Source organism: Schistocerca serialis, chromosome 5 (genome assembly GCF_023864345.2).
Source record: "Schistocerca serialis cubense isolate TAMUIC-IGC-003099 chromosome 5, iqSchSeri2.2, whole genome shotgun sequence".
NCBI lineage: Eukaryota > Metazoa > Arthropoda > Insecta > Orthoptera > Acrididae > Schistocerca > Schistocerca serialis.
Genome location: NC_064642.1, coordinates 762,300,389 through 762,327,547, shown reverse-complemented (window position 1 = coordinate 762,327,547; position 27,159 = coordinate 762,300,389). Strand labels below are relative to the sequence as shown.

Here is a 27,159-nt window from a genome sequence, read left to right as displayed (position 1 = left end):
TGTTCGTTTCCAGTATCCTTGAGTTTTCAGTTCTTTTTCCCATTCCTTCATTACTTTGTCCAGGTCTAGGTTGAATAATAGTAGGGATAATCCGTCGCCTTGGCGCAATCCAGTTTTCACCATGATGGCGTCAGAGAGTTCACCCATGAATTTAACCTTCGATATCAGCTAATGTCTGTCCGATTAATCGTAGTGCTTTTGGGTCGAGTCCCTGATTTTTTAAGACGTCTTTTAAGACGTTGAACAAGGATTGTCGGTTTTATATATGTGTTATGCCCTTGAAGAGCGCATTTAGACTAAACTTCATGTCCATTTCCCTGTTGTTTTCTCTTTACTAGAGTGACCAGACGTCCGGATTAATCCGGACATGTCCTCCTTTTTAGCCCTTTGTCCGGGGTCCGGGCGGATTTTTCCCCCCAGGGGGTCCACAAATCTTTTGTGGATACGTCCGAGGCGAGCACGGGGCCCCGAGCCATTGCAGCCTTCTTTCTCTCCCGGGCTGCATTTCCTTTCCCTTCCCCTCCTTTCAACTCCATGCTCCTTTCCCCTCGCCCTCTCCTCTCCCTCTATTGGTGTCCTTGCTTATGTTGGCCCCTGCTATCCTCCTGGTTCTGTTGGTTTTACACTTAGGATTTGTTGCGTACTCATCTCCTCCTTTTGGCATTCCTTGGTCCCCCTCTGGGGTTTGACCTCCATTACAAAATTTCTCCTCCGTAGTTTGAGCCATTTGGGGAAGAGCACCTTACCTAGTGTCTCCGACGTGCGCCCTCCTAGTACATTGCACCTTTTCTTTCACGTCGTTGTCTGATGCTAGGGTGCATAGCCAGCATGGTAGCCAGCCCCTGTGGTGAGGTCGCTATGTACCCTTTTGGTTGAGCCCCCTGAACACACAAGGATCACACTTCTGATACCTGAACTGTGACCTCCTCATGCACGCCTTGGAGTGGTTGCTCGTCATCCTGGAGCATCGGAACTCCCGGCAATGGCCGCCGTGCCAGACGACCCTTGCTGTGGCTGGGTGGCGCCCGTGAGGAGAGCCCCTGATCGGAGTGGGTGGTATCAGGGCGGACACTATGCAGATGAAACGCATACGGGTCCAAAACTCTGGCCGTTCTTCTGTGGCTGTCTCTCTGCGTGGAACTGATTCCTCAAGTGCTGCTTCTCTTGCCCCTTCGGCCTTCCCTTCCATGGCTACCCCCTGGGAAGAGGGTCAGGCCCTTCGTCTAGGGGCAAAACCTTTCCCCCGTTATCTAGTTTGCACCAGGACTGATGGAGATACTTTCACCAGTGTCAAACCTTTATTCTTTGTGGAACACATTGAAGACAAGTTTGGCGAAGTGGACTCCCTGAGCAAGATGCGGTCAGGTTCGTTGCTGATAAAAACTGCTTCAGCTGCGCAATCTGCAGCCCTTCATGCCTGTACCCATCTTGGCACAATTCCTGTGTCCATTACCCCTCACCAGTCTCTAAATATGGTACAAGGGACCTCATCCTTCAAACTGATGAGGAACTTCGGGACAATCTCGGACGGCGGGGTGTTCACTTTGTTCGGCGTGTTCAGAAGGGTCCTAAAGATAATTGTATTGATACTGGTGCCTTTATCCTGGCCTTTGAAGGGGATACCCTCCCTGAGAAAGTTAAGATTATGGTCTATCACTGTGATGTGAAGCCGTACATCCCACCTCCTATGAGGTGTTTTAAGTGCTTGCGTTTTGGCCACATGTCTTCTCGCTGTTCCCAGGCCCCTCTCTGTGGTGACTGTGGACGTCCACTCCATGAGGGGAGTCCCTGTGTTCCCCCTCCTGTATGTGTAAATCGTCATGGTAGTCATTCTCCACGTTCACCAGATTGCCCAGTATATAAGAAAGAAAAAAAGATACAGGAGTGTAAGTCCCTTGATCGTTTGACCTACACAGAGGCCCGTAAGAAATATGCACGACTGCACCCTGTGTCCATGACATCCAGTTACGCCTTGGTTACATCTTCACCCCTTCCTCCCCCTTCCTTACCCCCAACCCGGACCCCTCTCCTCCCCCCCTCCCCTGAGGCTCCCACACCTTCTCCTATGGGCGCTGCTCCCCCTCCCCAGCCGGAGAAGTGTCCCACTCCTTCGGCGTCTGCCGGTCAAGGGCGCCCCTCCCGGGATGCCCCTTCCCGGCACCTTCCAGGTCAAAGGTCTGCTGCTGCGCGGCGACCGTGAGAGCCGCGGTCTGTCGGCCCCCAGGTCGCCCGGTCTCTTTCTGTTCCCGATCTTGCTGCAGCTGGCTCCTTTATGCCACACAGCCCTCCTTGATCTCAGCCTGAAAAGAAGAAGAAACATAAGTCCCGGGACAAAGAGCCTCTGGTGTCGCCGGAGGTCCCTTCCCCAACTTCACAACCGGATTCTAACCTGTCGTTCATGGATGTCGCCCCCTCCTTGTCGGTGACAGGTGGGGACCCGGCGGTATGACTGGATTTAGCGTGTTCAGCCCTCATTTAAACCATCATTCTGTGGTTCTCCAATGGAATTGTAATGGATACTATCATCACCTTCCGGAATTGAAATCCCTTCTTTCGTCCTACTCTGCAGCTTGTGTGGTTCTCCAGGAATCTCATTTTACTGATGCTCACTCACCGACCCTCCGTGGGTTCCGTGTTTTCTGTCGAAATCAGGTCGGACCCTTGCGGGCTTCTGTTGGCGTTTGTACGTTGGTCTGTACAAACATTGCTAGCACGTGGATTCCTCTCCAAACTACATTGGAAGCGGTTGCTGTTAGGGTCCACTTAGACTCTGCAGTCACAGTTAGCAATCTTTATCTCCCTCCTGACAGGACTCTTACACCTGCTGCCTTAACCACCCTTCTTCAGCAACTTCCTCCTCCCTTCCTCCTCCTTGGGGATTTTAATGCTCATCATCCTTTGTGGGGCAGTGCCTTTCCATCTAGACGAGGTCTTCTTATAGACCAATTTATTGCAGACCACGACCTGTGCCTTCTTAATGATGGCTCCCCTACTCATTTCAGTGCCGGTCACGGTACCTTTTCTGCCATAGATCTTTCACTTTCTTCTCCCTCTCTCCTCCCTTCATTACACTGGTCGCCACACGACGACCTTTGTGATAGTGACCATTTCCCGTTGATTATCACGCTCCCTTCCCGCTCCCCAATGGACAGGTTACCTCGTTGGTCTTTCCACCGCGCCGATTGGCCTCTATACACTGCGCAGGTCGAGTTTTCTCCCTCTTTGTCGGGTTGTATTGATGACGTCCTATGTGACGTGTCTGACGCGATTGTTCGCGCTGCTAGCTTTGCTGTCCCGCGCTCATCTGGACCATTTCGTCGCCAACAAGTCCCGTGGTGTAGTACGGCCATTGCCATTGCCATCCGTGATCGCCGTCGAGCTTTGCAACACTTTAAGAGGCACCCATCCGTAGCCAGCCTTACTACCTTTAAACGCCTCCGTGCTAAAGCCCGTTATTTAATCAAACAGGGTAAGCGGATATGTTGGGAACGATTCGTTTCTTCCCTTGGTTCTACTGTCCCTCTGTCACGGGTATGGGCTACACTTCGTTCTCTCCAAGGTTGCCATCGGCAGTCCACCCTCCCAGGCCTTCACCTCCCAGATGGCATTTGTACGGACCCATTAGTTCTTGCAGAACATCTTGCGACCCATTTTGCAGTGGCGTCAGCGTCAGCCTCCTATCCAGCTGCTTTCCTTCATCAAAAACAGCTGGCTGAAGCTTCCACCTTATGTTTCACCCCTTGTGAGTCAGAATCTTACAACGAACCTTTCACTGAATGGGAATTTCTTTCTGCTCTATCTGCTTCTCATGATACGGCTCCTGGCCCAGATTCCATTCATAACCAGCTGCTCCAACATCTCAGTGCTCCACAACGGCACCATCTTCTTCGGGTGTTTAACAGTATCTGGCTCCAGGGTGACTTCCCTTCTCAGTGGAGGGATAGCATTGTGGTTCCTGTCCTTAAGCCTGGTCAGAACCCCCTATCTGTTGACAGCTATCGGCCAATTAGTTTGACCAATGTTGGTTGTAAGTTACTTGAACGGCTGGTAGCCCGTCGGCTCACTTGGGTCCTCGAATCTCGGGATCTATTGTCCCCTTACCAGTGTGGCTTTCGAGAGGGACGATCTCCAATCGATCATTTGCTTCGCTTGGAATCCGCAGTTCGGCAGGCTTTTTCCCAGCGCCGCCATTTGGTTGCAGTGTTTTTTGACCTTCGCAAGGCCTATGACACGGCCTGGCGCCATCACATCTTACTAACCCTTCATCAGTGGGGTCTTCGGGGCCCCCTCCCGATTTTTATCCGCCAGTTCCTGATCCATCGGTCATTCAGAGTTCGAGTTGGTACTGCTTTTAGTTCTCCACGGACCCAGGAGACGGACATCCCACAGGGTTCTGTCTTGAGTGTCCTTCTTTTCCTCATTGCTATCGATGGACTTGTGGCCTCTGTCGGTCCCTTGGTCGCCCCTGCCCTGTATGTGGATGATTTCTGCATTTGGGTTAGTTCCTCCTCGATGCCATCTGCAGAACGGCAGCTCCAGGTGGCTATACGGCGTGCCTCTGCATGGACCCTCTCCCACGGGTTTCAATTCTCTCCTTTAAAATCGCGGGTGGTCCACTTCTGTCGCCGTACTACGGTCCACCCTGATCCAGAGCTCTATCTCGCTGCACAACGATTGCCTGTGGTCACACAGTTTCGTTTCCTGGGTCTTCTTTTCGACAACAAGCTCACTTGGCTGCCCCATATCAGACTCCTGAAGGTAGGATGTTTCCGTAAACTCAATGTCCTTCGCTTCCTTGCCCACTCCTCTTGGGGTGCAGACCGTTCCCTCCTCCTCCATCATTATCGTGCTCTCGTTCTGTCTCGCTTGGACTATGGTTGTCAAGTTTATGGTTCAGCTGCTCCTTCCACACTGCACGTGCTGGATCCAGTCCACCATCGTGGTACCCGTTTGGCCACCGGTGCGTTCCCTACTAGCCCTGTTGATAGTCTCCTGGTTGAAGCTGGGATCCCCCCCCCCTTTCTGTTCGGCGGTCCCAGCTTCTGGTGTCTTATGCACTCACTATCCGTTCCTTCTCCCACTCATCCTTCCTATTCTATCCTGTTCCCAGACCATGGACGTCGCCCACCCGACTCCAGCCCTCGGGCGGGTTTACCAGTTGGGCTGCGCCTTGCGTCTCTTTGCCGTGATTTTCAGCTTCCTTCTTTGTCCTGTCTTCCTCGCTCCCTCCCCTCCACCCCTCCTTGGTTAGTTCCTCGGCCTCGACTTCGGATGGATCTCCGCCGCGGTCTGAAAGATTCCATCCCCCCGGTGGTGTTCCGTTCTTTTTTCCACCAAATTTTATGGGAGTTTCGGGATGCTGTTGTTTTTTCACACTGATGGCTCTAAATCTGCTGATCGTGTTGGGTATGCCTTCACGTCCTCTGTTGGAACGGAAAGTCATCTGCTGCCACCTACATGTGGGGTGTTTACTGCGGAATTGATGGCAATTTCCCAGGCCCTTACCTTTATTAAACAGTCGCAACACAACCGCGTTTTGTTATGCACGGACTCGATGAGTGGCCTTCTTGCTATCGACCGGTGTTTTTCGCGCCATCCCTTGGTCTCTGCCATCCATGACCATCTTGCTGATATTCACCGTGCTGCTTGTTCTATTGACATCCTTTGGGTCCCTGGCCATGTGGGTAGCCCGGGTAATGAGCTCGCTGATCGTTTGGCTGGGGGAGCAGTTACTTACCCCCCGTTTTCTGTAGCCCCTCCTGCAGCGGATTTACGGCTTCACATCAAATCCCACTTCGCACAGTCATGGGCCAATTCTTGGGAGGCTACTCCCCTGTCTAATAAACTTCGTGCAATTAAGGTGACACCAGGCCCATGGCGTTCTTCCTTTCGCATCTCCCGAAAGGACTCGACCACACTGTGTCGTCTCCGCGTTGGCCATACTCGGTTGACCCATGGTTTTCTTTTGCCTCATGAGCCACTGGAGCCTTCCAGTCGGTAGCCCACATTTTGGTGAATGCCCCCTTCTTTTGGCTCTGCGTGCTAAGTACAGGCTCCCCCACACTTTACCTTTGATGTTGGCTGACGATTCACGGATGGTCTCTCTGGTTCTCGGTTTTCTCCGGGAAAGTGGTTTTTATTCTCAGTTTTAAGGTTTTTAATCTCTCTCTGGTGTTGGGGCAGGGCGGTGAGTGTTTGGGTGTCTCCCACTGTAAGCAGTGTTCGGAGATTCCTGATTCACCTCCCTGACCGAATTCCCTTTTCTTCCCCTTTTACTCTGTTTTTACCCCCCCCCCTTTTTTTTTAAGGCTTGGTTAGTCTTTCTATTCCCATACGTACTTTCTACATTATAGCAGTTGTACCTTTTAAGTCACAGGTGGTCTTGCCTATGCTGCTTCAGCATAGTGTTGGGTTCTTTCTCTTACCGACTTCCCTCATTTTGTTTTTTACCAATGACAACATGACTGCCTTTTAACGTTTTTTCCCTTTTTCCGTTTTATTGTTCTGACTTTACTGAGTTGTCCCATTAGCGGAATGGCGCATATTTGAAACAAGGGACTTATGACCTTGCTGTTTGGTCCCTTAAATCTCAACCAACCAACCGGGCGGATTTTTACAGTGTCCGGCTTTTTCGCAAAGTTGAGTGTAATACAGTTAAATTTACAATTTGTCCCGTTCTGGTGCTCTTTACTTAAATACTTTAACTATTGGCACAGCCTTCGTGATAAACACGTACGAAGGTGGTGTTAGTAGGTGGCGCAAGGATCGTCGATGTTATCGTTGATCGACTTATAAGCGAATGCAAATATCGATTATTTAAAATTTTGGTTTCGTATCTTCGCTTTGTATTGGCTTGGCTTCCTGTAGTGCAGTGTGATTTGTGAGTGTAATTTTTAACCGAGTGAGTTACGTAAAATATTTGGCTATGCCTAAACGAAAGTGTACATTTTCTGTTGTCCTCTCCTGCAAATATCCGGCTTCCAAGAAAGGGAGAAATGAATTTGAAGCGGAATATAAGGTATGTGGAGCTGGAACGTACGTCTTAGTGGCCAATGAAGGTAAGAAATAACTCGACAGATTAACTGTCATGGTTTTATTTCATTGTTTCATAACCATTCAATTTATTTGTATTCTGAAGTTAAAGTGCAGTTTATATGTCGTCATCTGCTGCTTGAATTGTTGATGTTGGTAGCTGTGCGTCGAATGAAGGGAGGTGATTGGTTTTACGTTTTTCGCTTTGTAAACAATTCCGTGTTGTTGACATAACGAAACAATTGACGCCACACTGTCACCACAATCAATGTTTTTAGTTTTTTTATATTGCTCAGTTAACCACCAACTGACCATCAGTAACAATTGACAACTAGTTTTAATTCCTGGCAGAAACACGCAATCTTATTGGCTGCCTGAACGCTATAAAACGAAATGCATGTTGCTTTTTCACTGAAATGTTAAATTTCTTGCACAGGTGGCCAAGATCTTGAACATCACATTGTCACTTAGAAGCACAAAAAAACCTTCAGGCTTCCAGTTCAATGTCTAGGTGTCTAGGATAGAGACATGATTTCAGCAACAACAAATCTATTACTGCTATAAGCCACAGAGTTCTTGCTGAAGAAGGAGCATTAGCTTTACATAATGTTAGGCATCATTTCAGCTACAGCTCAATTGATTCTACGCCAAAATTAAATGAAGCAATTTATTTTGACTCGGATGCTGCTAAAAAGATTTTCTCAGCCAGAACAAAAACTCAAAGTATTGTAAATAATGTGATTGCTCCGCATGCCTTGACTCCGTGGGTGTTATGGTCCGTCATATGGTGGCTGCAGTGGTTTACGCACAGTATCATTGCGTAAGAATACATGCGTGCACTTGTCTAGCTCCGCAAAAACGAACGAGTGTCTTCCAAGGTGGTTTCTGGCCATTGTTGGTCTCAATTGGCGTATATGCTCTCTTAATCTTGTGGCGAATTCTGAGGCTGTGATTGTATCATCTGCCATGCTGTGCAGAAATTCTCCAGGTAGGCGTAACATTTGTCCATACACCGGTTCTGCTACTGTTGCTTTCAGATCACTTTTGAATGACGTTCGTAGACCCAAAAGTACGATAGGTAGTGTCTCTGTCCAATTCGGTGTTGCGTGACATCTCAGTGCTGCCTTTGATTGTCGATGAAGACGCTCAACCATGCCATTTGATGCGGGGTGGTATGTCGTGGTGTGTATGCGTTTCATACCTAATAACGTAGCCAACGCTTTGAAAACGTAGGCTTCAAATTGCCGTCCTTGATCAGTTGTAATTCTCAGTGGAACTCCAAAGCGGGCAATCCAACCACGAAAAAATGTTTGAGCTATAGTTTCTGCAGTGATGTCCTTCATTGGAAATGCCTCAGGCCACCTAGTAAATCTGTCAATCACCGTGAGGCAATAACTGTAGCCTTCCGATGTCGAGAGTGGGCCGATGATGTCAACATGCACATTGTAAAAACGCTGATTTGGTGGAAGAAATGTGCCTAATGGTGCCCTGACGTGCTGTGTGATTTTATTCCTCTGGCACGCCAAGCATTGCTTCACAAATGTTTTACAGTCTGTGTGCATACATGGCCGTACAAATTTTTGTATGACCGATCTGAGTGTGGCTCTTACTCCTGGGTGTGACAGATTGTGCATTGATGCAATTGCCTGTGTTCTGAATTGCTGTGGCACAAATGGACGTATCTTTCCTCTTGCTACGTCACAGTACAACTCAATGCTTGCTTCAGGAAATGTCACGAGCTGTAGCTTCAATCCTTTCTCTTGTTGCAATAGATGACGCAACTCACTATCACACTGTTGCGCATGCGCGACGGCGTCGTAATCAATGGCCTTTGTCACTGCTTCCACCTGTGCGATGTCATCTGTTACTGTAGACACTGCTTCTATGCGAGAAAGTGCATCAGCTGGAACATTTAGCTTCCCTTCCACATACAGCCCGCATCTCGTGGTCGTGCGGTAGCATTCTCGCTTCCCACGCCCGGGTTCCCGGGTTCGATTCCCGGCGGGGTCAGGGATTTTCTCTGCCTCGTGATGGCTGGGTGTTGTGTGCTGTCCTTAGGTTAGTTAGGTTTAAGTAGTTCTAAGTTCTAGGGGACTTATGACCACAGCAGTTGAGTCCCATAGTGCTCAGAGCCATTTGAACCATTTGAACCTTCCACATACACAATGCTGGTCGTGAACTGGCTGATGTAATCTAAGTGTCGCAGCTGCCTGGGCGGTGCTTTCTCTGGCTTTACCTTAAAGGCATAGGTAAGCGGTTTATGATGTATGTAAATCGTGAACTGTCGCCCTTCTAATGCGTGTCTGAATTTTTTTACTGCCGCATAAGCTGCGTACAGCTCACGGTCATATGTTGCCCAACGTTGCTGAGATGGTGACAACTTATGACTATAAAATGCAATGGGCTGCCATAACTGATCAATTTGTTGCTGAAGTACGGCACCAATGGCAGTGGACGAAGCATGAACCATGAGAGCGAGTGGAGTATGCGCGACCGGGTGTGCTAATTGCGCGGCCTCTGCTATAGCTTTTTTTTATAGCGTGAAACGCGGTGTCTGCCTCGATAGTCCAATGCACACTGTGGTTAGGTTTAGGTGCGCCTTTAAGTAGTTCATTCAATGGTGCAGTTATCAGTGCACGATTGCGAATGAAGCGTTGGTAGAAATTCACTACTCCAATGAATCGTCGTAATTCTCTGACTGTGACAGGGCGGGGGTATTTGTTTATGGCCTCTACTTTATATGTGGCGGTCGAATACCCTGTGCATTCACCAAATATCCTAGAAAGTGGACCTCTTTCTCACCAAAAACACACTTGGAAGGATTAATTACTAGTCCATGTGTTCGTAGGCGGTCAAACACTTGTGCCAAATGCTGTAAGTGCTCCTCTTCCGATGCAGACATCACCAATAAATCGTCTATATACACGTAACAAAAATCTAAATCTCTTGTAACCTCATCCATAAAACGTCGGAAGGTCCGGGCGGCATTACATAGTCCGAATGGCATTCGGGTGAATTCAAATAGACCGAATGGTGATGTCACCGCTGTTTTAGGAATGTCTTCCGCAGGTATAGGGATCTGATAGTAAGCTCGAACTAGATCAATGGTAGAAAATATAGTCTTGCCGTGAACATTTGCAGAAAAGTCTTCTATATGTGGAACTGGGTACTGGTCTGGAATGGTCCTTGCATTGAGTTGGCGATAGTCACCGCAGGGGCGCCATCCATTCTTCTTTTTAGGCACGATGTGAATTGGGGATGCCCAACTGCTACAAGAAACTCTGCAGATACCTTGTGACAGCATGCTGCGAAATTCCTGCTTTACCACTTTTAGCTTTTCGGCTGTTAAACGTCTAGACCGAGCGTGAGTTGGCGGCCCTGGCGTGGTCAAAATGTGGTGGACGGTTGTATGCTTGACTGGTGGGAGAGTAGGCGATTGCTGTGTGATCTCGGGGTATCCTTTCAGTAATCGTATATATGGTGTGTCGCCTGTGACTGTGCGTACCTCTAGTGGTGTGATACAACGGACTTTTCCTGTTGTATGCAGACTAGTAGTCAAATCTATCAGTCGCTGGCGTCGCAGATCTGGCAGTAAGTCGTAGAAGGACAAAAAATCTGCTCCGATAATAGGCTGTGATATATCTGCCACTGTAAATTGCCATTCAAACACACGGCGTAGCCCCAAGTTAAGGAATAAAGTTACTCGACCGTATATTCTAATTTTGGAGTCATTGGCGGCGTATAGATAACAATCGTCGCAGCTCCGGCGTGACAGGCGGTTTGCTGGATATACGGACACTTCTGCGCCTGTATCGACGAGAAACTGTAGTTTTGTTTCGCGATCTGTCACAAAAAGTCGGCGAGTGTTTGCACTGGAAGTTATCGCTGGTACGGTGTCTGCTTCGTGTTTCCACTTGCAAGGTGGCGTGCACTTTCGTGCATCATTGCCAAATGTCTTGTGGTACCAGTATAAGTTCTGTAGTGATGGTGACCGATTGCGACTTCGTGACCGTCGGCGGCGTGGCCGTTGGCGGATGTGCGTTGTTTGTAATGCAGCTACCTGTGCGGTCAACTCTGCCAGTTGTGATTGTAGGGAGACTAACGTCACTGTGGGCGAATTTTCTTGTTGTGGCGTTAATGTTGAGACACTGGATGTGGGATACATTTCAGTTAACCTGTCGGCCGTTTGTGCCAGTGAGTTTAAAACGCCTGCACACACCGTGAGAACTTTTTGAGTATCTGACGGCAACCGAGACAACCATATATTTCGCAGCACATCATCAGTTACAGTGTTACTTGCCAGTGTGCGCAAACGTCGTAAGAGTTGTGATGGAGTGCGATCTCCGAGTTCTTCAGTGCGCAGTAGCTTCTCTAGCCGTTTTGCCTCTGATTGTGACAAACGCGTTATTAATGCGTTTTTAATGGACGCGTAACGATCGGTAACGGGTGGTGCGGCTAGGATATCTTGTACTTCTGCTGCTAGATCTTCTGTAAGTGCTGCAACCACATAGCTGTACTTACAAGGGAACCTCCCCATCGCACCCCCCTCAGATTTAGTTATAAGTTGGCACAGTGGATAGGCCTTGAAAAACTGAACACAGGTCGATCGAGAAAACGGGAAGAAGTTGTGTGGAACTATGAAAAAATAAGCAAAATATAGAAACCGAGTAGTCCATGTGCAAGATAGGCAATATCTAGGCAAATGTGAACAGAGGAGGGCGTGGTCCCTTGGTTTGCGTGAGCAGCTGCGAAACGAAAGGTTCTTGGTTCAAGCCTTCCCTCGAGTGAAAATTTTAATTTTTTATTTCCGGTTTACATGACAAACTCATATGTTTTCATTACTTTTTTGGGAGTGACTATCACATTCACAAGAAAACCTAAATCGGACAAGGTAGAAGAATCTTTTTACCCATTCGCGAAGTGTATAAGTTAGGTGGGTCGACAACATATTCCTGTCGTGTGACGCACATGCCGTCACCAGTGTTGTATAGAATATATCAGACGTGTTTTCCTGTGGAGGACAGATCATAACTTTGCGAAAATAAAGAAAGTTAAATTTTCACTCGAGAGTAGATTAGAACCGAGGACCTTTCGTTTCGCAGCTGCTCACGCTACCCACGGGACCACGGCGCTCCTGAGTACACACTATCCTTGATGTTGCTTATCTTGCACATGGGCTATTCAGTTTGTATATTTTGCTTATTTTTTCATAGTTCCACACAACTTCTACCTGTTTTCTCGATTGATCTGTGTTCGGTTTTTCAAGGCCTATCCACTGTGCCAACTTATAACTAAATCTGAGGGGGGTGCGATGGGGAGGTTCCCTTGTTAGTTTCGCCCGCCGATGTTTGTGCGAGGACGAACTGGCTTTCTAACTGGGCAAACCACAACAGAGGATTATGTAGCCAGAATGGTGGAGGTTTTATCGTCACCCTGTTAACTGCACTGCTGGCTTCAGGTTGAATTGAGACTGGCGAATCGGTCGTTATCGTGCTGAAGCGAGCGCGACGCGGCTGGCGCGGAAGTTGCAAACGTGAGCGTTGCGGAACTTCGTTAAACGCTGAAGCCGACGCGGATGTTAACGTAGTTCGTCGGGTGTCACCAAATGTGGGTGTTGGAGAAAACAATTCCTTTATTCCCACATACATTTAGCAATAACTTAACACTACACACATGAATGAATCATGTAGTCATGAACAGCACAGAATAACTAACTAAAGCTAAGTCAAAGAATAACTATATCACTGCACGTTAATTAACACTTCACGGAATGTTTATGAAGCACTGTACACTTGTAGGGATCGATTGTCAGAAATAGGTCACTACAACTGTAACAATGGAAGATTTGACTGGTATATCTTGTTTTGGTGTCTCTACTGATGGAAGTAACCATGGCAATACAAAAATGTTTCCGATTGTTATACAATATTTTGACTACAAACAGGATGGTTTAAAAACAAAAGTAATCGAGCTAAAATCTACTCCAGATGAAACATCTGAGACAGTTGCTGAGTACATTACAGAAACTTTACAGCGCTTGGGTATTGTTAATAAGTGTGTGTCATTTACTGGTGATAATGCAAACACAAACTTTGGTGGTATTATCCGCAAGGAAGGCAATAATATATACAGCAGATTAAAGACATATCTGAAAAATGAGCGTTTAATTGGAGTGGGATGTCCAGCTCACATTTCACACAATACAATTCAGCGTGGAGCTGATTGTCTTTCTATTCATTTAGAGTGTGTTTTGTAAAAATACATAATTATTTTTCTATTTACACAGTTAGAACAGAACCGTTGCGATATTTCCGTGAATTTGTTGAAGTTAATTACAAGCAAGTCCTGTCTCATGTGAATACTAGGTGGCTGTCTCTTTTTCCGGCCATTGAAAGGGTACTGAAAATGTATGCTGCTCTTAAAGCTTACTTTCTCTCTGAAAGCAAACCACCAGAGGTTTTGTTTCAATTTTTGAGAACAGGTTGAGTGAAGCTTGCTTATGGTATTTGCATTCATTGATGTCTTTGTTCAGTACAAGCATTCTGAAATTAGGAAAGGAGGACAACTCTGTGGTTGATGTCATTGAAATTTTATAGTCAGTGTGTAAGGTGCTTGAAGACCGATTAACTGGAAAATTCATTTGTCTTGAGGTCAAGCAGATCCTGAAAATTGCAACAGAAGAAGGCTTCGAGAAAGAAGTCAAATTTTAATGGAGGAAGCTATTTTACTTTATCAATCATGCCATGAGTATTTGAAACGATGGCTCTGAAAGTTTGAGGACTTCTCATGTTTTAGATGAATGTCACTTACAAATGATTTTTGCTACAGTGATGTTGAGAAAAGCCTTGTGTGTTTGCAGGAGAAATGTAAGGCCTTTGAAATGTTTTGATCAGTTCTGCAATTTCAGGCAATTTGTAAAAAGGAATAATGATGATCCAGAATTTAGGACTTTATCTTGTAGTAAAAAATGGGCAAAGTTTTTTTGTGACAGTAAGTCAGTTGACTGTCACTCAGAGTTGCTGAAACTTGCTGAATATTTTTTCAGTATTTCAGGGCATAATGCTTATGCCGAAAGAGTATTTTCTCTAATCAGCACACAGTGGACTGGTGAGAAAAACAGATTAAACCTTGAATCAGTGAAAGGTCTGTTGATAGTCCGATATGATTTAAAAGAATTTTCATGTGTATCATTTTCCAATTATCTGTTAAGTAAGCCTAAACTCCTGCAAAAAATTGGTTAATCCGAGAAGTATCAATAATTGTTAAGGAATGTATGTATGTTATGTCTATAAATTGATGCCACGCTGTCACCACAATCAATGTTCTTAATTTAAAATAAAAATATATTGATCTGGGAATCACCACCAGTAACAATTAACTACTAGTTTTGCCAGTAATTCCCGGCAGTCACGTGACTTGTCCAAAGCTGACGGGTGTCCTCCTCACTTGCAGTTGATCCATTTGATATGTCCTCTTTTTTCTTCCTTTGCCCTCCTGTTTGAAGTTGTTTGTCCTCCTTTTTAAACAATTGCATCTGGTCACCCTACTCTTTACTTTTTGCCCAAACTTCCCTCATTCGTGTGCTGTGTTTCTGCTTCCGTTCTTCGGTCCACTTTACGCCCTGTGTCCTCTTCAGCTTCTCTTTTTCCTGTTCGCCCAGTGTTCCTTCATCCTCTGGCAGTGTTCTTGTCGTTTCTGTTCGGTCCATTGTGTTTGTTTGTTGTGTGGTGTCTCTTGCAGTTTGTTTCACCTGATCAGGTTCCTAAGTAGTGTTTTTTTGTATTGTTTACTGTGTGATGTTGAGTTGTTCCATGTCATTTCTTACTTCATTCACCCATTTGTTGTTTTTCCTTGTGCTAACCAATTCTAAGATCTGTCTCGTTGTCTTATGAGGTGCCATTCTGCTGAGGTGAGGTGTCCGTAAAACCGTAGTCTCCGTTTCCTGATTTGGTCTGTTATTTTCTCTGTGTCTTCTTATAGTTCTTCAGCTGGCATCTTTATCCATACCCTGTCTTTTTGCGTCGTCCCGAATATTTTCCTGAGTATTTTTCGTCCCGTCTTCTCTATCTGTTTGATTCGTGTCTGTCCTTGTACTACTGTGGTCTCGGCTACGTATAGTGCTTCTGGTAGCACCACCGTCTTGTAGTGTCGCAGCTTGGCCTTTCGTGAGATAGCTTTCTTATTGTAGTGATTCCAAGTCAATTTGTAGGCCTTGTCTAGTTTCGCTCTTTTCTCTTCCTTAGATACCTTAGTTCTTCCTGTAATCTGTATAGTTTCTCCTAGGTACTTGAAATTTTCTGTTCTGTGTATTGTCCCATATTTTGTGTGTAGTGATGGGTGTTGTTGTGTGCTCATGAACTGTGTTTTCTCGTGCGATATCTGTAGTCCGGTCTTGGCTGCGATTTCGTGTAGTTCCTTTATGGCTCGTATTGTCTCTGTTTCTCGCACCGTCACGATGGCTAAATCGTCTGCGAACGCTAGGCACTTCACTATTACTTTTCCTAACAGGACTGCTTTCTGTGTCTTTTTCCATTCCTTCACTATTTTGTCCAGTACTATGTTGAACAGCAATGGTGAGAGGCCGTCGCCCTACCTGACTCCTGATTTCCAGTTGTTCTGAGAGCTCTCCACAGAACTACACTTCAGATGTCGCGTTTGTTAGCGTTGTTGAATTATGGTTAGTGTCTTCCTATCTACTCTGTATTCTTTCAGGATTTTTATATATAAGCCTCTAAGGAATAAGCCAGATACTTCTCTAAGAAAGTGGAATCGCATGGTGTAAGATGTGGATACTGTTGGTGGATTACCACCAACTACGTACGTGTGGCCTTGGTCGTATTACTGACACCGTTCCACCACAGCTGGGCGCGAGCCTGCGTTTGGTCTACATACCGACAGTATCGTGTACTGTCAAGCGTATTTCGACTTTGGTGCATTTTTTCCAGTCTCACACGATGCATTGCAACTTCTACCCTCACTATGGCAGAACTGCGTGTGCAGGAAATCCGAACACGTACTCTCTTCAGAGAATGCACTACTACTGTTGCGCAATGATCTCAGCGTAGGGCGACTGTGTAACCCGACGGGACGTCAGTCGCTCATGTTCCTTACTTCTTACATCTGCAGTTTGCTTTCTGAAGTCTCAACGTATAATTGTTCTTTGTGGTTTCTCTAACAGTTGTACACAAACTTTCCCTCCCTGTGTTTTGCTTCTGGCAACTTCAAAATTCCAAACAGTGTGTTCCAGACAACACAGCCAACATGTTTTTCTGATGATTTAAGTAATGAAACACTGCTCCAGTTTCGTATTTTTTCGCGCTTGGCACAACGTGTTTCGAGCATTTATTCTCAATACCGAGTGCAAATATCTACGTAAATATTACGTGTGAAGTTTGCATGAGTGTTTTTCCGCACATCCAAACATCACACATAATGAAACTTTCTGGCAGATTAAAACTGTGTGCCGGACCGAGACTCGAACTCGGGACCTTTGCCTTTCGCGGGCAAGTGCTCTACCATCTGAGCTACCCAAGCACGACTCACGCCCCGTCCTCACAGTTTTACTTCTGCCAGTACCTCGTCTCCTACCTTCCAAACCTTTCTTTCGGGAGTGCTAGTCCTGCAAGGTTTCGCAAGAGAGCTTCTGTAATGTCTGGAAGGTAGGAGACGAGGTACTGGCAGAAGTAAAACTGTGAGGACGGGGCGTGAGTCGTGCTTGGGTAGCTCAGATGGTAGAGCACTTGCCCGCGAAAGTCAAGGGTCCCGAGACTACCGGCACGGTAGCTCAGCGCGTTCGCAGTCTCATCACACATAATAATGTAAATATCTGCATTTGACAGTGAAAATAAATTCTCGAAATGCGCATCGTAAGCATGTGTAAATACGTAACTGGTGCAGTGTTTAACTGTTTAAGTGTTATTGTTTCACAGTCATGATTTATTAAACTAGTGATTCAAAAGTACTCACACGTAGCAACGTTCGAAAAACTGATGCTGCTGCCGTCGCTAAGCGCCAGTACTCTCTCCGCTCCCCTGTCCCGTCATGTCCCACTAAACTGCCAACCAGATAGCAGCTTTCTTGTCCTGACCGTGAGCTAGGTTTCAGCTCTCATTTCCTACTGGGCAGCGCAATTACCACCAAACTCTTGCTTAATCACAATTAACATGATTAAGGCTGTTACACTGTCCAGTCTCATTAATGCCACCACCCCCAAAATCGTAAATAACCACCTTTTGCTGCGAGAGGTTCAAGAAGAGAGTCAGTGAAGTTCCAGGATGTACCGACAGAGATGTGGAACCATGCAGACTCCAGTGCACTGGCCAGGTAAGCTAGGTTCCCCGGTTGTGGATCCAAGGCGCCAACAGCCCGATAGAGGCGGTATCACAGATTCTCTATTGAACTTAAATCCGGCGAGTTTGGTGGCCAGGGGAGTACGATAAACTCACCCTGTGCTCTTCGAACCACGCACGCACGCTGCGAGCCGTGTGACGCGTTGCATTGTCCTGCTGGTAGTTGCCATTGCGGTGAGGAAAAACAAACTGTATGTACACTGCCCGCCGGAGTGGCCAAGCGGTTCTAGGCGCTACAGTCTGGAACCGCGCGACCGCTACGGTCGCAGGTTCGAATCCTGCCTCGGACATGGATATGTGTGATGTCCATAGGTTGGTTAGGTTTAAGTAGTTCTAAGTTCTAGGGGACTGATGACCTTAGAAGTAAAGTCCCATAGTGCTGAGAGCCATTTGAACCATTTGTATGTACACTCGTGCTCATAAATTAACGGTAATTGCGGAATGTGGTGCCACACAACGTTGCACTACACAAAACTGGCGCTAATAGCATAGGCACATAGGGAACACACACGACACAGATCTGTAAGTCCACGGTATTGGTGATAATTTGAGAAAACAGTCCCGAAACACACATGCCTCAAAACGCCACTGTTTCCTGCGCATGTACCCCGACATCAATATGGGATACGGTCACCATGCCCACGTACACAGGCCGCACAACTCTGGATCAGGTGGTCGAGCAGCTACTGGGTATAGCCTCCCATTTTTGCACCAGTGCCTTGTCGGAGCTCCTGAAGTGTCGTTGGGGTTTGAAGACGTGCAGCGATACGTCTACCAAGAGCATCCCAGACGTACTTGATGGGGTTTAGGTCTGGAGAATAGGCAGGGCGCTCCATTCACCTGATATCTTCTGTTTCAAGGTACTCCTCCACGATGGTAGCTCGGTGGGACCGTGCATTATCATCTATCAGAAGGAAGGTGGTTCATGCTGCAACCCCTGAAAAGGCGGACATACTGGTGCAAAATGACGTCCCGATACACCTGACTTGTTACAGTTCCTGTGTCAAAGACATGCAGGGGTGTACGTGCACCAATCATAATCCCACCCCACACCATCAAACCATGACCTCCAGACAGATCCCTTTCAAGGACATTAAGGGGTTGGTATCTGGTTCCTGGTTGACGCCAGATGAAAACCCGGCGAGAATCATTGTTCAGACTATACCTGGACTCGTCCGTGAACATAACCTGGGACCACTGTTTCAATGGCCATGTACTGTGTTCTTGACACCAGGCTTTAGGGGCTCTGCTGTGACCAGGGGTCAGTGGAATGCACCTTCCAGGTCTCCGGGCGAGTAAACCATGTCTGTTCAGTCGTCTGCGGACTGTGTGTCTGGAGACAACTGTTCCAGTGGCTGCTGTCAGGTCCCGAGCAAGGCTACCTGCAGTACTCCGTGGCCGTCTGCGGGCATTGATGGTGAGATATCGGTCTTCTTGTGGTGTTATACACTGTGAACGTCCCGTACTGTAGCGCCTGCACACGTTTCCTGGCCGCGCGGAACTAGCCGAGCGGTCTGGGGCGCTGCAGTCATGGACTGTGCGACTAATCCCTGCGGAGGTTCGAGTCCTCCATCGGGCATGGGTGTGTATGTTTGTCCTTAGGATAATTTAGGTTAAGTAGCGTGTAAGCTTAGGGACTGATGACCTTAGCAGTTAAGTCCCATAAGATTTCACACACATTTGAACACGTTTCCTGTCTGCTGGAATCGGTGCCACAATCTTGAGATTACACTTTGTGGCACACGGAGGGCCCATGCTGCGGAGGCTGTTTGACCAGCCTCCAGTCGCCCTAGTATTCTACCCCTCATAACGTCATCAATATGTGTTCTTTGAGCCATTTTCAACACACAGTCACCATTAGCACGTCTGAAAACGTTTGCACACTTACTCGCTGCACCGTACTGTGACATGCACCAACACGCCTCTGTGTATGTGGACTGCTGCCAGCGCCACCGTGCAACGACCGCAGGTCAAATGCACGGCATTGTCATGAATGCCGGATATTTGCCACGCCGGACATTTGCCACACTCGCCCCTTCGCCAGGTAGCTTGAGTAGCGATCCCTCAGGTAAGGGACGCCCTTCCTCGTACTTCTTCTGTCCGCTTTCAGACCGCCGTCTCCACATCTTACTCGATACGACCAGTACGTAAGGGACCTTCTTCATCTTGGTGAAATACAGAGCTTCTTTTCCGAAATCGAAATATTTATAACTTTTGGGAAACGAAAGCAATACCGACGATTTTGTCAGTATGTAATTAGTTCTGCCAAGTATAAATATAGATCCCTCTGTCTGTACGGTAGCTTCCTTTCACGCTTACTGACTGCGATAGAAACAGTCCATCGCCGTGGTAGCAACAAGAAAGGAACGATGTAAAGAGCATGCGAATGTACACAAATCATTTCTTTTTGATCGCTGCATTTGTGCCTACTTTAACTACTACAACTGCATGCCCAAAAGACAATAAGGAAAGAATAAATGGGTATATGAATGTTTGAAAAGAAGAACGACATACTCCATATTAATTTACTCTCTAAAAACATTAGTTAATAAAGTGTAGCAGGACAATGTTCAAAACATAACTGAAAACATGTTCACTAAATATAGATAAGAACATCTATGATTGACATGTCGTCTACTGTCAGCGTACAGTTTTAAAATGTTAGAAATAAGGAAATGAAGTAATACAGAATGCTACGCTTGTAACGTACGTTGTTGTTATACATTGTTTAGCTCTGGTATTGACGGGGTCACAGAGAAAGCATCCTAGGTTCTGGAGGGAAAAGCCGTAATTGTAATTATCTGCACTACAACAGAACCAAGAAGGACAAACTTAAGGAAAAATAATGTAATGTGTGTTCAAGCTCACAATCGACATTGAAGTAGATAGTTCCTGTGACTTAGCATGGGCAGAGGTTATATTCGGCAACCGGAATAAATTATTAACTGGCTCCTTTTACCGACACCCTGTCTCAGATGAAACAGTTGCTGAAAAGTTCAAAGAAAACTTGACTCTCATCACAAATAGGTACGCTACTCATACAATTATAGTTGGCAGTGACTTCAATCTACCTTCCGAATGTTTACAAAAATAAATTTTCATACCCTACTGTAAATAGAAAACAACTTCTGTAATTGTTCTAAATGCTTTTTTAAAAATTATTTTTAACAGTTAGTTGACGAGGCCATTCAAATTGTAAATGGTTACGAAAACATACTTGACCTCTTAGCCACAAATAATCCTGAGCATCACGACGGATACAGGGATTAGTGAACACTGAGTCGTAGCGAGGCTCACTTCCGTAACCAAGAAATTCACCAAAACTAAACGCGAAATATATCTACACTCCTGGAAATTGAAATAAGAACACCGTGAATTCATTGTCCCAGGAAGGGGAAATTTTATTGACACATTCCTGGGGTCAGATACATCACATGATCACACTGACAGAACCACAGGCACATAGACACAGGCAACAGAGCATGCACAATGTCGGCACTAGTACAGTGTATATCCACCTTTCGCAGCAATGCAGGCTGCTATTCTCCCATGGAGACGATCGTAGAGATGCTGGATGTAGTCCTGTGGAACGGCTTGCCATGCCATTTCCACCTGGCGCCTCAGTTGGACCAGCGTTCGTGCTGGACGCGCGGATTGCGTGAGACGACGCTTCATCCAGTCCCAAACATGCTCAATGGGGGACAGATCCGGAGATCTTGCTGGCCAGGGTAGTTGACTTACACCTTATAGAGCACGTTGGGTGGCACGGGATACATGCGGACGTGCATTGTCCTGTTGGAACAGCAAGTTCCCTTGCCGGTCTAGGAATGGTAGAACGATGGGTTCGATGACGGTTTGGATGTACCGTGCACTACTCAGTGTCCCCTCGATGATCACCAGTGGTGTACGGCCAGTGTAGGAGATCGCTCCCCACACCATGATGCCGGGTGTTGGCCCTGTGTGCCTCGGTCGTATGCAGTCCTGATTGTGGCGCTCACCTGCACGGCGCCAAACACGCATACGACCATCATTGGCACCAAGGCAGAAGCGACTCTCATCGCTGAAGACGACACGTCTCCATTCGTCCCTCCATTCACGCCTGTCGCGACACCACCGGAGGCGGGCTGCACGATGTTGGGGCGTGAGCGGAAGACGGCCTAACGGTGTGCGGGACCGTAGCCCAGCTTCATGGAGACGGTTGCGAATGGTCCTCGCCGATACCCCAGGAGCAACAGTGTCCCTAATTTGCTGGGAAGTGGCGGTGCGGTCCCCTACGGCACTGTGTAGGATCCTACAGTCTTGGCGTGCATCCGTGCGTCGCTGCGGTCCGGTCCCAGGTCGACGGGCACGTGCACCTTCCGCCGACCACTGGCGACAACATCGATGTACTGTGGAGACCTCACGCCCCACGTGTTGAGCAATTCGGCGGTACGTCCACCCGGCCTCCCGCATGCCCACTATACGCCCTCGCTCAAAGTCCGTCAAGTGAACATACGGTTCACGTCCACGCTGTGGCGGCATGCTACCAGTGTTAAAGACTGTGATGGAGCTCCGTATGCCACGGCAAACTGGCTGCACTGACGGCGGCGGTGCACAAATGCTGCGCAGCTAGCGCCATTCGACGGCCAACACCGCGGTTCCTGGTGTGTCCGCTGTGCCGTGCGTGTGATCATTGCTTGTACAGCCCTCTCGCAGTGTCCGGAGCAAGTATGGTGGGTCTGACACACCGGTGTCAATGTGTTCTTTTTTCAATTTCCAGGAGTGTAAATTAATAAGAGACGGAACTGATTCCCCCATGGTACACAAAACACGACAGAAAGCTGCTGCAGGAACACCGCAAAAAGCACGTATAATTTAGACGAACGCAAAATCTCCAAGATTGGAGAAATTTTTCTGAGGCTCGAAATTTGGTGCGGGAAATGTGGCGGAAAATCCAGAGAGATTCTGGTCCCATGGTAAGTATACCAGCGGAAAAGCTCAGTGAGTACCTTTACTGCGCGACAGCGACGGTAATGTTACTGGTGACAGTGCCACTAAAGTGGAGTTACTAAATGCATTTTCCGAAATTCCTTCACCAAAGAAGACGAAGTAAATATTCCAGAATTCGAAATGAGAACAGCTGCAAACATAATTTAGAAGTAGATATCCCTGGTGTGGCAAAGCAACTCAAATTACACTGTCAGTGACAGAGGAAATGATCAAATATCTTTCCAAAAAGTCTCTAATGTATATGAAAAGTAGGTCTAATGCATTTGTTTGTGATGTTCTTTACTAACAATTAATTTTCAGTAGTAAGCTCCTTGCTTTTACTGGCCTGTATTATGATAATCAACAATTTAGTAAGAAATTTTAATTTTTAAAGGAATATATCTAAATATCGAAATGTGGTGCTACAGAAGAATGCTGAAGATTAGATGGGTAGATTACATAACTAATGAGGAAGTATTTAATAGGATTGGGGAGAAGAGAAGTTTGTGGCACAACTTGACCAGAAGAAGGGATCGGTTGGTAGGACATGTTCTGAGGCATCAAGGGATCACCAATTTAGTATTGGAGGGCAGCGTGGAGGGTAAAAATCGTAGGGGGAGACCAAGAGATGAATACACTAAGCAGATTCAGAAGGATGTAGGTTGCAGTAGGTACTGGGAGATGAAAAAGCTTGCACAGGATAGAGTAGCATGGAGAGCTGCATCAAACCAGTCTCCGGACTGAAGACCACAACAACAACAACATCTAAATGTACTTAAGTAGATTGACATCTTCTATAAATGTTTGCAGCTATACTTAAATAAAAAAAATTTGAGGTGCCAAAATTGTCAACCTTAGGATCAGATCAGTTTTGGGATGTCAATTTTAGGTGCAATTCAAAGATTCAGTTCCCATTTCCTTTTACAAAAGCGTATACTATCAGTTTAACAAACCATGATATTTTAGGTGATAATTGCGACTCTGAAGCTTCAGAAAATTATTTTAGAACTCACAATTATTTAATAGTATGGCCATAATATTGGAAGGTAGAAAAGGATTATCTTAACGTGACAACAATAGGGATACTTTTGTGAGGCTTGAAACACTTTTTAATTTTTACATTAAAGGCTGATTCCCATCACACTTTGCACAGGCTTTGGACCGTCAAAATGATAGATGACCATTTACCATTCTGGCGTGTGTAAAATCAGCCTAAACACGCTGAACTAATGTACACTCTATTTACAATTACAACTTAATATTAGCTCCGATAATGCTGCTTCAGTGTTTTAATAATTTTAACTCAGTAATCTGCGAGGACTCAGTGGTCTTCATAGTTTTTAATACATTATTTTTAACGTATTTTAGTCCAGTTCCTGAATATGGGCAATGGCTTTCAAGCACGGTCTAATGTTGCCAGTCTCTTCATAATTCTTTACGATTCCCTCTATCCTGTCGTCCAGCTTCAAGTACTTCTTCTTCCTCTTCTTACCTTCAAGATTCATTTCCAATTTCATGTACATGCAGTTTGTCAGCTCTGCTTTCTTTTTCAAGCACTCCACCAAATAGTTAATTCTAGGGTGAGGGTTTCCAATAATACTATTTATTTTGTTGTGACACCCTTCAACAGCATTCGTCGTTCGGTGCCTTTTTCCGCAACAGTCCCACATTTCTAATGCGATATCCGCATTCTCTAGCCAGTTATCCACAAAGTAGACAAAAAATTCAGAGAACCTTCCGTTATCAGGAGCTTCTGCATGAATCTCACTCAATCCATCCATTGCTTACTTCCTCCGGGTTTACAACTGCCAGCGCTGCACACATGCTGACGTGAAGTCTTAAATCCCCGTTCTAGCGGTACTCCTCAGTTAGACCGAGAACTCGAGTTCTTCTCCATAAACTCTTCTTCATATGGAAACAGAATCCATTTATTTCAGTTGTGGGGAAAACTTGGCGAATGGCCGATATTGCAGCTGCCTCAAAGTCCACCTTTACTTGTTTAGGACACCACTCAGAGGCTGCCTGTTTTATCAAACGAAACAGACGAACATATGTGTCTTTCTTCTTATTAGGGAGCAGTGTGAATACAGTAGGAAGAATGTTTGTTTCTTTAATCGGGCCTCTTAAGTCTACGTGCATGGTGTGGTTCTGTGCAAAACTGCTTGCTGCAGCTCTTAAATGTTCCATCCATAAAAAAATGAGAACATGTTTTTAAACTTTCTTTTCCTTTGCTTCCACTAAAAATCGTTATTCTCTCCCCTAATCTATCGTCTTCCAGAAGAAAACTACTGCCATCTCCCATTTTTAATAGATCTTCATGAAGATCAATTTGTGGCGTGGACTGGGCGGTTTTTTAGGTTAGAAGGCCCCGGGAAAGTACGGGGTGGGCTGCAATCTCAAAGGGTTCTTGGCAAATACAGGACGTGCTTGGATCAAGGAACAGTCGGAATTGTAGTTGTAAATTGTTGTAGTTGTGCTGGGAAAGTCCCTGAGCTTCAAGCGCTAATAGAAAGCACAGAAGCTGAAATCGTTATAGATACAGAATGCTGGCTAAAGCCTGAAATAAGTTCTGCAGAAATTTTTACGAAGTCTCAGGCGGTGTTCAGGAAAGGTAGATTAGGCAGAATTGGTGGTGGAGTGTTTGTGTCTGTCAGTAGTGGTTTGTCTTGTAGTGAAGTCGAAGTAGACACTCCGTGCGAATTGGTATGGGTGGAGGTTATACTTAACAGCCGAACTAAGTTTATAATTTTCTCCTTCTATCGACCAACAGACTCCGATGGTAGAGTTGCTGAACAGTTCAGAGAAAATTTGAGTCTCGTAACAAGTAAACACCCTACTCATACGGTTATAGTTGTGGGGACTTCAACCTTCCCTCGATATGTTGGCAAAAATACTTGTTCAAAACCGGTGGTAGGCAGAAAACATCTTCCGAGATTGTCCTAAATGCTTTCTCCGAAAATTATTTCGAGCAGTTAGTCCACGAACCCACGCGAATTGTAAATGGTTGCGAAAACACACTTGACCTCTTAGCCACAAACAATCCAGAGATAATAGAGAGCATCATTACTGATACAGGGATTAGTGATCACAAGGTCGTTGTAGCTAGGCTCAATACCGTTTCTTTCAAATCCACCAGAAACAAACGCAAAATAATTTTACATAAAAAAGCGATAAAGTGTCACTAGAAGCCTTCCTAAGAGCCAATTTCCATTCCTTCCGAACTGACTATGCAAATGTAGACGAGATGTGGCTCAAATTCAAAGATATAGTAGCAACAGCAATTGAGAGATTCATACCTCATAAATTGGTAAGAGATGGAATTGATCCCCCATGGTACACAAAACAGGTCCGAACGCTGTTGCAAAAGCAACGGAAAAAGCATGCGAAGTTCAGAAGAATGCGAAATCCCGAAGATTGGCTAAAATTTACAGACGCCGAAATTTTGCACGGACTTCAATGCGAGATGCCTTTAATAGGTTCCACAACGAAACATTGTCTCGAAATTTGGTAGAAAATCCGAAGAAATTCTGGTCGTATGTAAAGTTCACAAGCGGAAGACGCAGTCAATACCTTCGCTGCGCAGTGCCGATGGTACTGTTACCGACGACTGTGCCGCTAAAGCGGAGTTATTGAACGCAATTTTCCGAAATTCCTTCACCAGGGAAGACGAATGGAATATTCCAGAATTTCAAACTCGAACAGCTGCTAGCATGAGTTTCTTAGAAGTAGATACCTCAGGGGTTGCGAAGCAACTCAAATCGCTTGATACGAGAAAGTCTTCAGGTCCAGATTGTATACCGATTAGGTTCCTTTCAGATTACGCTGATACAATAGCTCCCTACTTATCAATCATATACAACCTCTCGCTCACCGATAGATCTGTACCTACAGATTGGAAAATTGCGCAGGTCGCACCAGTGTTTAAGAAGGGTAGTAGGAGTAATCCATCGAACTACAGACCTATATCATTGACGTCGGTTTGCAGTAGGGTTTTGGAGCATATAATGTATTCGAACATTACGAATCACCTCGAAGAGAACGATCTATTGATACGTAATCACCATGGTTTCTGAAAACATCGTTCTTGTGCAACGCAGCTAGCTCTTTATTCGCACGAAGTAATGGCCGCTATCGATAGGGGATCTCAAGTTGATTCCGTACTTCTATATTTCCGGAAAGCTTTAGACACTGTTCCTCTCCTCACAAGCGACTTCTAATCAAGCTGCGGGCCTATGGGGTATCGTCTCAATTGTGCGACTGGATTCGTGATTTCCTGTCAGGAAGGTCGCAGTTCGTAGTAATAGACGGCAAATCGTCGAGTAAAACTGAAGTGATATCAGGTGTTCCCCAGGGAAGCGTCCTGGTACCTCTGCTGTTCCTGATCTATATAAATGACCTGGGTGACAATCTAAGCAGTTCTCTCCGCTTGTTCGCAGATGATCCTGCAATTTTCCGTCTAGTAAGGTCATCCGTGGTCTAGGGGTAGCGTCTTTGATTCATAATCAAAACGTCTTCGGTCCCGGGTTCGATCCCCGCCACTGCCTAAATAATCAGCATTGGCGGCCGAAGACTTCTGGCATAAGAAGTCAGCCTCATTCTGCCAACGGCCTTGTCAAAGAGGGCCGAGGAGCGGATAAAGGTTCAGGGCACTCTCTTGTCCTAGGGGTGGGAAATTGCCCCTAAAGGCGGAAGAATCAGCAATGATCAACGACATAAGGGTGCAGAAGGCAATGGAAACCACTGCATTAAAGACACGTACCGTGTATCCACAGGACATGTGGCCTGTAATTGAAGAAGTGTCATGAAGATC

General features: G+C 46.2%; 1 protein-coding gene across 1 annotated transcript in view; it reads right to left on the bottom strand.

The window, feature by feature from the left end:
• LOC126482210 (repetin-like) overlaps window positions 1-27,159 on the bottom strand; it is a 78,626-nt gene that overhangs the window by 36,606 nt on the left and 14,861 nt on the right. The window contains exons 2-4 of the mRNA XM_050106189.1: window positions 12,371-12,525; window positions 11,329-11,529; window positions 8,819-8,935 (exon numbers count right to left, since the gene is read on the bottom strand). Of these exons, the coding sequence (XP_049962146.1) occupies window positions 8,819-8,935; window positions 11,329-11,529; window positions 12,371-12,525 (473 nt within the window). The remainder of the gene's footprint in view (window positions 1-8,818; window positions 8,936-11,328; window positions 11,530-12,370; window positions 12,526-27,159) is intronic.